The sequence below is a fragment of the Macaca mulatta genome, chromosome 1, assembly GCF_049350105.2.
Source record: "Macaca mulatta isolate MMU2019108-1 chromosome 1, T2T-MMU8v2.0, whole genome shotgun sequence".
Lineage (NCBI taxonomy): Eukaryota > Metazoa > Chordata > Mammalia > Primates > Cercopithecidae > Macaca > Macaca mulatta.
In genome coordinates, this window is record NC_133406.1 from 197271308 (window position 1) to 197283627 (window position 12320).

General features: G+C 44.3%; 2 protein-coding genes and 1 long non-coding RNA gene across 10 annotated transcripts in view; 1 reads left to right on the top strand and 2 right to left on the bottom strand.

The window, feature by feature from the left end:
- The window catches only part of SZT2 (SZT2 subunit of KICSTOR complex), a 62604-nt gene extending 52918 nt beyond the window's left edge, over nt 1–9686 (bottom strand). For both annotated transcript variants that reach the window (XM_077960174.1, XM_015137379.3), the window contains exon 1: nt 9590–9686. In XM_077960174.1, coding sequence (XP_077816300.1) covers nt 9590–9616 — 27 coding nt within the window. In that variant the 5' untranslated portion in view covers nt 9617–9686. The remainder of the gene's footprint in view (nt 1–9589) is intronic.
- Nucleotides 1–12320, top strand: part of MED8 (mediator complex subunit 8) — a 417118-nt gene that overhangs the window by 393876 nt on the left and 10922 nt on the right. For 3 of the 7 annotated variants that reach the window (XM_077960603.1, XM_077960601.1, XM_015137423.3), the window contains exons 1-3: nt 9794–9823; nt 11156–11274; nt 11930–12074. In XM_077960603.1, the coding sequence (XP_077816729.1) occupies nt 9818–9823; nt 11156–11274; nt 11930–12074 (270 nt within the window). In that variant the 5' untranslated portion in view covers nt 9794–9817. Of the gene's footprint in view, nt 1–9793; nt 10334–11155; nt 11275–11929; nt 12075–12320 lie in introns of those variants that run through there. The other 4 variants (XM_077960591.1, XM_028834899.2, XM_077960621.1 and 1 more) reach the window with 4 other exon arrangements.
- Nucleotides 1286–5749, bottom strand: LOC144334007 (uncharacterized). Its single transcript, XR_013403241.1, has 3 exons — nt 5433–5749; nt 2825–4400; nt 1286–1628 (listed from the first exon to the last, which is right to left on the bottom strand). It is a non-coding gene; the product is annotated as an uncharacterized LOC144334007 (long non-coding RNA).

Sequence of the window (12320 nt, forward strand, 5' to 3'; positions counted from 1 at the left end):
CACCCCACCGCTAACAACTAGGGGAGATGACAGTGGCTTTGACAAGAGCTACTCAAACTAGCCATTCTGTGAACTGTGTGAGACCGGGTCTTGATGAGATAATGCCAGGATGCAAAACCACCCGTCTTTCATTGTGAAAGTCTTATTACGGAAAACAGAAAGTTAGCTGAACAGTGAACTTAGTTGCATTTCAAGGGATCTTTAGGACAGGACAGAAAAGAATTGGTGATTCATTATAAGTCAGGACACAGGAGGAAAGTAACAAAAAGGAAGGTGTCAAGGATGATTAAAGTAGCATTGGAAACCAGTATGCTGCAAAATGATTGTTTTTTTTTTTTTTTGAGACGGAGTCTCGCTCTGTTGCTCAGGTTGGAGTGTAGTGGTGCGATCTTGGCTCACTGCAACTTCCGCCTTCCCAGTTCAAGCGATTCTCCCACCTCAGCCTCCTGAGCAGCTGGGACTACAGGCGTGTGCCACCATGCCCGGCTATGTTTTACACTTTTAGTAGAGATGGTGTTTCACCATATTGGCCAGGCTGGTCTCGAACTCCTGACCTCGTGATCCGCGCACCTGCACCTCCCAAAGTGCTGGGAATACAGGCGTGAGCCACCGCACCCAACCTACTGCAAAATGATTTCTAAGTTAGCTACAAAAATTAGATAGTTATTCCTGACTACCACACCCCATCGAAAAGTTCCATCAAATTGTATATCTTATTGCCATGCTCCTAAAAGCAGAAAAGAGGTCTATTTATTGGCAAAGAAAGAAATCACGGCAATTACTTGCCCTTTCTTTCTCTGATCCTTGGTTTTAAGGTGGGATACTAAACCAGGCAACCTCTCCTTCAGGTTTCAGTTAGCTAGTGTGGGTGGGATATTATGTGTTGACTATGCTGGATCCTGCCAAAGTTCTTATCTAAAAAAGGATGTACAAGAGACTTACTGGAGTTTTAAAAAAGAATATTTTTGTTAAGGGATGGTTTGGGGCTCCGAACATTATCATAATAGGAAGGCTATCCTAATTCAGCAGCCATTCATTTATCACTGTATTTCCAGAGCCCAGTGCAGTCCCTGGCACATAGGATGTTCAATAAAATTGTGCTAAATAAGTGAATTTGCTATGGTTTTTTCTCCCCACCACCACCTTCTCCCCTCTCACTATATGTTCTAAGCAAAGCAAACTGGACTTTTAAAACTAATCATAATTAGTACAGCTTTTCTCAAGATGAGATCATCTTAACATTAGTGTCAATACTACTTTCCTTTTGTTCTTTGGTATTAAATACTTTTTTTTTTTTCAGATGCCAGCCCGTTTCAGCTACGCAAGGAGAAACCAAGGAAAAGCGTTTCGGCCACATAAGGCCAGGGTTAAAAGGGGAAGAGCACGTGGTCATGGGTCAGCACTATAAGGACAGAGTTGGGCACGTGGTCACCTCATCTTCTAGGACTAAAATCATGGCAAATCTAGGTTTAATAAATGAACCTTTCCATGACTGTCTGCACTAAGTTAGGGTCCTATGTTGGGCATTCACACAGCACTCTGTATTTTTTCTTCATGACACCTGCCAGAGTTTATAATTAAGAATTTGTAGGGGCTGGCCGTAGTGGCTCACACCTGTAATCCCAGCACTTTGGGAGGCCAAGAGCTCGAGACAAGCCTGGCTAACGTGGCAAAACCCCACCTCTACTAAAAAATAAAAAAATTAGCTGGGCATAGTGGAGCACATCTGTAGTCCCAGCTACTCAGGGGACCGAGACAGGAGAATGGCTTGAACCCAGGAGGTGGAGGCTACAGTGAACCAAGATTGCACCACTGCACTCCAGCCTGGGCAACAGAGCAAAACTCCATCCATCTCTCCATCTTAAAAAAAAAAAAAAAAAAAAGGCCGGGCGCGGTGGCTCAAGCCTGTAATCCCAGCACTTTGGGAGGCCGAGACAGGCGGATCACGAGGTCACAAGATCAAGACTATCCTGGCTAACACGGTGAAACCCCGTCTCTACTAAAAAATACAAAAAACTAGCCAGGCGAGGTGGCGGGCGCCTGTAGTCCCAGCTACTCCGGAGGCTGAGGCAGGAGAATGGCGTGAACCCGGGAGGCGGAGCTTGCAGTGAGCTGAGATCCGGCCACTGCACTCCAGCCTGGGCAAAGAATTTGTATACTTTAATGTTTGTTTCCCGTATAAGTCTGAAGATCTAGTGAGGTAGAGGCCATCTCTATATATTATTTCTCTCTCTCTTTTTTTTTTTTTTAGATGGAGTCTTGCCCTGTCGCCCAGGCTGGAGTGTGGTGGCGTGATACAGCTCACTGCAAGCTCTGCCTCCTGGGTTCACACCATTCTCCTGCCTCAGCCTCCCGAGTAGCTGGGACTACAGGTGCCTACCACCACGCCCGGCTAATTTTTTGTATTTTTAGTAGAGATGGGGTTTCACTATGTCAGCTAGGATGGTCTCGATCTCCTGACCTCGTGATCTGCCTGTCTAGGCCTCCCGAAGTGCTGGGATTACAGGAGTGAGCCACCACGCCCGGCCTTTTCTTGTTTTTTGTTTTTTGAGATGGAGTCTTGCTCTGTTACCCAGGATGGAGTGCAGCGGTGCCACCTTGGCTCACTGCAACCTCTGCCTCTTGGGTTCAAGTGATTCTTCTGCTTCGGGCTCCTGAGTAGCTGGGACTATAAATACGTGCCACCACATTCACTTAATTTTTGTATTTTCAGTAAAGGCAGGGTTTTGCCATGTTAGCCAGGCTGGTCTCGAACTTCTACCTCAGGTGATCCACCAGCCTCAGCCTCCCAAAGTGCTGGGATTACAGCTGTAAGCCACCACACCTGGCCTATACATTGTTTCCTGCTGTAACCCTAGCGCCTAGCACAGTGCCAAGACATACTAAGTGTTCCAATAATAATTGTTGAATACATGTATGAACAAGGAAAACTAATCTCACAAGCTGTATTTATTGTTTCCAGCTATCTTTAATTTGTTACCAATAATTTCTAATTTTTTACTCTTCTATGAACATGGTTTTTGTTGCTGAAGAGTTCCTGTCCTTTATTCACTTCATCTTCCAATCATTTATGGAAAAAGTAAGCTATTCCATTTTTGGAGTTTTTCCTTTGCTTCCAGAAATGTTGTTTTTACCATGTTTTCACTAGTATCTTCTTTTTTATTGTTCCTGGAACCCTGAGGGAGTGCAAATGGGGGTTCTAACAGATTTGCTTTACGTTCCATTAGCTTTGTTTTAGAAAGAACAGTGTTACAGAAAGAAAGTGTTGTGATTTGATAGCTAAGACTCTGGGTGAGCTTCCTCCTGTATAAAAATACCACCTAGCCCAATGATGTGTGAAAGCACCTTGTAAAAAGTAATGTGTATAAATGCACAAATTAGTAATAACAAAGTGTTGCTGTTTACCTCGCTTCTTTGAATCAGAAGTCCTGCACAGCCATTCACTTCAGTTTTTTTTTACCCCATACCTGTTTAGTTGGCAGAGTTGGGAATGTCTTCACATAGAGCCAGAATCTGTCTTTTTGATAATATCTTGAAAGCTTAAAATCTGTTGTCTTGAAAATATCTAACCCACTTTTTGTTTTACCTTCTAAGGCCACACAGGGAGAATCTGACCCTCTGCCAAATGAGAGTCTATTAAACACGTGATGACAGCCCCGAGTCTTTGCTTTTCTAAAATAAACATCTTTTGGGTTCTTTAAGTATCTCTCAAATGGCATGGTTTCAAGTTTCCTCACTATTTTATATCTTAGATTATGTGCCCATGAATGAATTCTGGCTGGGCTACTTTACAACTTAAAATGTGGGGACCAGAATGGAACATAATACTCAAGTGAGATCACAGATTCAGATTCTCCTACATTATACTTGCTCAGGAAACCTCCATGACTTTCTCACTTGTGCTGCTGTCCAAACACATCTCCCATTTTATCCTCATGCAGCTGGCTTTTTTGGACACATAAAATTATTCAATTAGTCCTGTCACATTGGATAAATTCAGTCTATTATTTTACAGTAAAGCTTAGAGTGTTGTTTCTTCTTCTTCTAAATCTCTCCAGTTTGATTTCCATGCTAATTGGTTCAGGGTGCTATCATGCCCTCACTGAACTCCAAAAAGAACAAAGGCAAGGTAAGCATGCATGCATTCACTCAACAAATTTATGAAAAGCCTGGTACATGCTAGGCACTGGGCTAGGTACTAATGATACAATGAAAAGCAAAAACATGCATTTCCTGCTCTCATAAAACTTACTCTATAATGAAGGACAAAAACATTGATCAAATAATCACTGTAACTACTGTATAATTACACACTGAGTAAGTGCTCTGAAGGATAAGAATGTGGTTCTACAAAAACAAGTAACAGCCAGGTGCAGTGGCTCATGCCTGCAATCCCAGCACTTTGGAAGACCAAAGTGGGCAGATCACTTGAGCCTCAGGAGTTTGAGACCAGCCTGGGCAACATGGCAAAACCCTGTCTTTACAAAAAAATTATGAAAATTAGCTGGGTGTAGTGTCATGTGGCTGTAGTCCCAGCTACTTAGGAAACTAAGGTGGGAGGATCGCCTGAGCCCAGAGAAGTTGAGGCTTCAGTGAGCCATGACTGTACCACTGCACTCCAGCCTGGGTGACAGAGCGAGACCACATGCCCCATTCCCTGACCTCCCCCTCCCCACAAAAAAGCAAGCAAGTAACAAAGTAACCTGATTCAGGCTAATACCTTAAGAGAAAGTGATGCTAAAGGTTGAGCAGTGTTTGTTAAGTGAGGAGAGAATGGGGATAAATGAGATGGAGGACACAGACTACTAGACAGCTTTCTTTCGATTACCAGTTAGTAGGCCACTGAATTTTACTACTGTACAGCTTCCATTTTTCCCACCTTTCCTTGAACGTTATTTTGAATGATGGACTGACTCTCCAAAGGCACAATGAAGTCTAGTTCATCAATCAGTTTTTACAGAATCCACCTTCCTGAAATCAGGAACATTTGCTGAACATTTGCCTACCCTTCTTGCAACATGCCCCTTCACATATGATCCTTCAAAGCCAACAACTATATTTTCTTTTTCTTTTTTTTTTTTTTGAGACAGAGTTTCACTCTTGTTGCCCAGGCTAGAGTATAATGGCGCCATCTTGGCTCACTGCAACCTTTGCCTCCTGGGTTTAAGCGATTCTCCTGCCTCAGCCTTCAGAGTAGCTGGGATTACAGGCATGCACCACCACGCCCGGCTAATTTTGTATTTTTGGTAGAGATGAGGTTTCTCCATGTTGGTCAGGCTGGTCTCGAACTCCTGACCTCAGGTGATCCACCCACCTCGGCCTCCCAAAGTGTTGGTGTTACAGGCATGAGCCACCATGCCCAGCCCAACAACTATATTTTCAAAACATAATTTCTAAGTTCTCTTCACCTTCAAGATGTAATTTATCATAACTAGAAGACTTAATAATTTAAGCAGCTAGAATGGTGTTTTTCAAAGTGCGATCCAAGGACCAGCTGCATGAATAATCACCTGAAGTGCTTATGAAAATACAGAGTTGAGTCCCAGGCACCATCCCAGACCAACTGAATTAACAGTTGATGGGCTCCAGACTGGGTGCTGCGGCTCACACCTGTAGTCCCAGCTACTTGGGAGGCTGAGGCACAAGAATTGCTTGAACCTGGGAGGCGGAGGTTGCGGTGAGCCAAGATCACGCCACTGCACTCCAGCCTGGGCGACAGTGCAAGACTCCATCTCCAAAAAAAAAAAAAGAGTTGATGGGCTCCAGAATCTACATTCTAACAAGGTCTCCAAGTGATTCTTCCACGTTAACACTTGAGAATCCCTGGATTAGTTCTCAGAGCATCCACACTCACATGGAGCTTCAAGTCCTCATATTAATCCCTCTTGAGTCTAAAGTTCATTACTCTTGGAATAGTCTCGCAACGTAGACAAAATAGTTTCGGAGTCAGGGACCTGGATTCAAATCTGGTTCTATCATTTGCTATCTAGGTGACCTTGGACAAGTTACTTAATTTTTCCAGGCCTCAGTTTCTTTATTGATAGCATGTGGATAAGATTATCTTCATAGGGATGTTGTTGCAATTAAACAGGAGGGGAAGGCTATCATTCTTTGGAACATTTATTGAGGCCTACATACCATTTATACCAAGATGAATAAAACATTACCAGGCACTGTGCTGCATACCATGTATACCAGGATGAATGAAGCATGGTCCATCTCATTAATTTGTTGCTTTGTCTTTTTGTACCTGTCCCTTTGTGATTAAGGTCTGATTTGTTTAGCCTTTTCTAACCCTTGTGCTGTCTTTTGTTAACACAGTCCCACAAAATAATGCGGATTATTTCCCCTCTTGAACTGGTTAAACTCTTCTTACCACTATACATCAAAGTCCTGAGCCTTTAGCATGGCCTCAAGCTGCATCTTCTCCAGCCTTATCTCTCATCAATTCCCACTCAGTTAAATGCATGTATTCCAGTGTTACAGCACCTAGGATCAAATGCTTGTTCCGCTGATTATTAACTATATGGCTTTGGCAGAGACTTACACTCTCTGTGCCTTAGTTTCCTCATCTGTGAAACTGGGATAATAAAAGTGCTTATTTTCGGATAATTTTTGAGTATCAGATGATACTCAGGAAGCATTCAGTAAGTGCTAGCTATTCTCATTGTCATACTGCATCCACACTAGGAGTTGCTTCCTCTTAGTTCTCTGAAGGCTCCAATGGGCTCCTTCTCACCTGAAGATCTTCACTATTCCCTTTGCCTGCAACGCTCTCTGCCTCTTCTTTCAGACAACTTCTACCTATTCAGGCTTCAGTTTAAATGTCATTCTTCTGAGTCTTCCTGATTCACAACCACTTCTTAACAAGGTAGGTTGAGAACCACTGTTAAACACCCTAATTCACTCCTTTACAGCACTTATTATCCTAATTCAATCCTGTTTTCTCCATAAAGATAGGGACCATGTCTGTCTTACACTGCTGTGTATCCACCCTGATACTTAGCACAATTCTGACTCATACCAGCACTTGTAAAATATTTCAAGTGCATGATGAATGAATGATTTCCTAAATCTGACTATACCTAATCTTTCTCTCTTGGGATCCTAACAGCCTCTAAAAGTCAATCACTTTATCATAGGGCAGAACTCTTCAGTCTCTTTACCATGTGATAAAATTTTCAGAAATGCAAATCAGGAACTTAAAAAATGCTCAACTTAGGCCGGGCCCACCCCGCCTGTAATCGAGCACTTTGGGAGGCCAAGGTGGGAGGATGACGAGGTCAGGAGATCGAGACCATCCTGGCTAACACGGTGAAACCCCGTCTCTACCAAAAATACAAAAAATTAGCCGGGCATGGTGGTGGGCGCCTGTAGTCCCAGCTACTCGGGATGCTTAGGCAGGAGAATGATGTGAACCCGGGAGGCGGAGCTTGCAGTGAGCCAAGATGGCGCCACTGCACTACAGCTTGGGCAGCAGAGCAAGACTTCATCTCAAAAAAAAAAAAAAAAAGCTTACCTTTTGGCTGAGACTCCCAGGATTGTGTGTCTTGACTTGAAATTACTTTAGATCTGTACTGCTCTATATGGTAAAGACTACCATATGGGGCTACTGAGCACCTACAATGTTGCTAGACCAAAATGGATGTGCTATAAGTGTAAAATACAACACTAGATTTTAAAGACTTGGTACCAAAAAAATGTTAAATATCTCACAATATTTTGTATTTTATTACATTTTGAAAATGTTGGGAGTTTGGGTTAAATATATCTTTAAAATTTATTTCATTTATTTTTTTATGTGGTTATCAGAAAACCTAATATTACACACATGGCTTGCTTCAGATTTCTACAGGACGGTGTCGTTCTAGACTATCTGCCTAAAAGGTAGGTTGTATTTCCCCACAACATCCCTCCACGTCCTTTCACTTTCTAATGAAACATCCTCTAAACTGTTTCATAGTTTTTCTTGTATTAATATTTCTGATTGATCTTGACTGATATTTCTGATGCATGGGCTATTTTACCACCTCTGTGAACATGACTATTTTAAAAAAGGCATGGTTTCCCACCACCATATTCAACATTGGGTCTTATCACACCAAATCCCAGTGAACAGGAGATTTACCATTCTGTGGCTACTTTATTATTTATACTATGAACAATATGGTTAAGAACACAAGGACTGGAGCCTGGCCATCTGTTTTGGAGTCCTGATTATAATATTTAACAGCTGTGTAACTTTGTTACTTTTTTTTTTTTTTTTTTTTTTTTGAGACAGAGTTTCACTCTTGTTGCCCAGGCTGTAGTACAATGGCCTGATCTCAGCTCATCGCAACCTCTACCTTCCCGGTTCAAGCGATTCTTCTGCCTCAGCCTCTTGAGTAGCTGGGATTACAGGCCTGCGCCACCATGCCCAGCTAATTTTGTATTTTTGGTATAGACAGGCTGTCTCCATATTGGTCAGGCTGGTCTCGAACTCCTGACCTTAGGTGATCCGCCCCTTGGCCTCCCAAAGTGTTGGGATTACAGGTGTGAGCCACTGCGCCCAGCCTACTTTGTTACTCTTAATATCTCTGTGCCTCAGTTCCTAAACCAAAAAAAAGGAGATAACAGTGTCCACTTCATAGGGCTGACAGAATTGATACTGGTAAAGCGCTTAGAATGGTGCCAAGCATGCAGTATGTATGCAGTAATGAATACTATTTGTATCATTATACACATCTCTCACCCTTTCCACCTACTAATATACTGGCACCTTTCCTAGTGGTGGTGTTTTATCCAAATCTGAGATTTTAAGCTCAGATCTTCTAACTCCAAATTGCTACTTCCTGGATGAGTGGCATTTGAGTAAGGTACTAAATCTTTCTCATTTTTCAGTTTTCTCCTCTGTGAGAACGCCATCTTCCTTGCAGAAGTCTGAATGACACAATGTATATAAGGTTCCTTGCATGTTCCTTAGCATCTAATGAATATCTCATATCCCCTTTCTGGTTTATTACATGTGATCCTTACAACACACTGTAAGACCATTTTATAAAGAAGGAAACAGGATCGGGGAAGACTCGCTTGAGCTTGCACAGATTAGCTACATGACAGCGCCAATATTGGAGCGAGGTCTCAGTCCGACTCAAATGTTTTTTTCATGAAATTAAAGCTGCTTTTCTAAAAGCATGGGCCCTAGAACTAAATGAATTCATGCTGTTTACAGCATTCCAATGCCTAAAGAAATACAAAACCCGGCAAACTAAATCTACTGCCGTGTTGCCCATTGAAACTGCAACAGAAAGTCAAAATACAAATTTTGTTAATACCACTATCATTAGGTCAAAGAGTTGACGACGCGGATGACACGTCAGTAAACAAAACAAAGCAAAAAGAGTTACTCCTTTAGCTCCCCGAGGAAACTGCAGACCGCGTCCCATAGTCCGCAGGGGTACCATAGTCGGGCCTTCCGGGCTGGGCTGGTCCCTGCCGAGGCTACGCAGCCCGGCCACCCCCAGACCCAGAGGAGGCCAACGCCACGCCTGCCCGCCGGACCCTCCCCCTCGGATCTCAGGGCCCAGTGCTGCGTCCGCCCGCCCCTCACCTCCGGCTCGGGGCGCTCCGAGGCCATCACACAAGCCCTCCCGCGCCGGCCCGGGCCTGTGTGTTCCACTCTTGACCCCTGACCTGGCTACCTCGGCACCCGGAAGGAACAGGAAGTGGGTGGGAGGGCCGAGTTCCAGTTTTCTGATTGGTGGACGAAGCCTTCTCAGAGGCGTTTGCTGACAGGAAACCGGAAGTGGAAATCGTTGCAGTCGCCTCGGCCGCCGCAATGCAGGTGAGAGCCGCGTTGGGAGTGCTAGCGGCTGGCCAGCTTCGGCTACAGGGAGCCAGAGTGGGCTGGCTAAGGAGAATGAAGAGTTGGGACTGAGAAGAGAGGGCAGAACCCACGGCTGATAAGGGAACGTGGGTTGGGGGGCGAGGTTAATTGGAGAGGGAGCGGCGCAGATGAGAGGTGGGGGTGGAGCTCGCCTGACAGAAGGCGGTCGGGCTAAATCCGGAGGGAGGAGGCAGCACTGACTTGCTTGGCGTGGGAAAGGATTAGGTTGTAATACGGGGAGGCCGAGATGCAGTCCAAGGAAGACGGCTCAGGAGGTGGTGGGTTGGCTCAGGCCCTGTCCTAAGCTGCTGGATGGAGGCTGTTGGATGCCGATATAGCAGGGGATCTAATTGGAAAGAAGCCCAAGCAGTGAGGGAATTGTGGGCCGCGGTGTCCGAAAGCTAAGCAGCTTGTAATGTGAGGCCATGGTGGAACCCAGGATCAAGTTCCTGTCAGGCACCTTAGCAGGTTTGCAAGACAGTTTTGCATCACTCTTCCCAGCCTGTGCCCTATAGTTGTTAAGGGTGAAGAAATGGAATAAAACAGGATACCACCGATGGGAAGGAAATGCTTTGCAGACCCCCGGCATTTTAATTTGTTTGTTCAGTGCTTAGAAGCATGTGCGGTTTTGGTTTTCATTTGTCACTTAGTTTCCTGCAGCTGGTAGTCTCAAGAAATGTTATTGGGTTGACCGAGCTTGTGAAAGAGGCACGGGAATATTGACACAGAGATAGATGGGTGCATATTAATTCAGCGAGGAGAAGGTTGAAACATGAAATGATGAGAGCAGATGGAAAGCTGGAGTGGTTGGTGGGGGGAGGGAAAGAGGAGAGCAGGGCTGGTATTCAGAGAAGTCTTCATGAGTAGGCAGATTTCCCAGAGACTGACAAGAGAGCCAGGCTCACAAATGCTAGGATGGAGGAAGCTGGAGTGCATGTGCTACAGAGGTGCACATGAGATAATGATCTGGCATTAGGTTTGTCGAAAATGTCTCAATGAGGGAGTGTAGGGTGTACCTAATACAGAGAAAAACCAGGCATAGATTAGGAGCGGATGGGAAAAAGGAATCAGTTGGTGGAAGTACTTGGGTCAGGCAAACGGTTGAAAGGTCTCAGGGTTGATGCTGTCTATAACCCAAATACCACAGATAGGAAACAACCTGGTTATCCTATGCCAATGAGATCCTGTTACCTGACTGGTGTTTGCACACCATCTCCTTGGCTTTTCAGCCCTCCTTTCTATGTGTCATACTCGTTTATCTGGGTAACCAACCTGTTCCTATTGGTGCAGAGAGAGGAGAAGCAGCTTGAGGCATCATTAGATGCACTGCTGAGTCAAGTGGCTGATCTGAAGAACTCACTGGGAAGTTTCATTTGCAAGTTGGAGAACGAGTATGGCCGGCTGACCTGGTAAGGGTTGCCAGGGCAAGCTAGGGAGGGCTTATGGGTGGGGGGGCCTAGCCTTCTGATGAATAGGACACTTCTAATGATGTAACCATTTATCAGTTTACAAACATCTTTTGATTTGGAAAGAGCTGGGTTTCGTAACATTTAGCAAGTGGCTTCCATGGCAAGGAAGTAGAGAAATGCTCGGTTTCCTAACCCAAGTTCATTATAGCTTTCAATTCTTACCCTTTGACTTCTCTGGTGAGGAGGTCCTCCTATTACAGCTCTATTTGTGCTGGATCTCTTGCCACAAATATGGCTGAGTCCTTTAGATCCAACCTACTCTGAAGTGTGGATCCTATTTCCAGGCTGGAAAGAAGGATTTTACCGGGTTTCTGAAGTTTTAGTTATAACAGTATAGTCCTATTTTGCCACTGTTCCTCACCTCATTCAAACAATGAACTGGATTTTTTCTACATCTGTTTCATAAACTGAAACTATGTCCCTCTTTCATAACCCTGTCATCCTTGTTAGTTTCTTCCCACTTAGGCTAGTCATAGGGCTATGAGACTTTTGGGGATAAATCCGAGTGTTCCTAGCCTGAAGGAACTAGGACTATTTTACTAAGAACCACCCAAGGAAGGGGTGGAACATTCTGACACCTGCTTACTGCCAACAGGCCATCTGTCCTGGACAGCTTTGCCTTGCTTTCTGGACAGTTGAACACTCTGAACAAGGTCTTGAAGCATGAAAAAACACCGCTGTTCCGTAACCAGGTCATCATCCCTCTGGTGTTGTCTCCAGACCGAGATGAAGATCTCATGGTAAGAGCAGAAAAAGAATACAACTTGGGAAATTAAGGAGTTTTTTAGGCTTCTTTACTATTTAGGGAAATTAAGTTCTTAGCTGAGAACTTAGAAATAATTTTGGAGGCCTTGCTTTTTGTTCTTCTGAAGGTGGGAGAGCCACTCCCAAATAGTGTTGTAATAACCTGAGGGGTATGTCACCAAGGCTGGTACCTTCCTTCTCCAACATCTGTCTCAAGCCACAAAGTCTGCCCTTTGGTGACT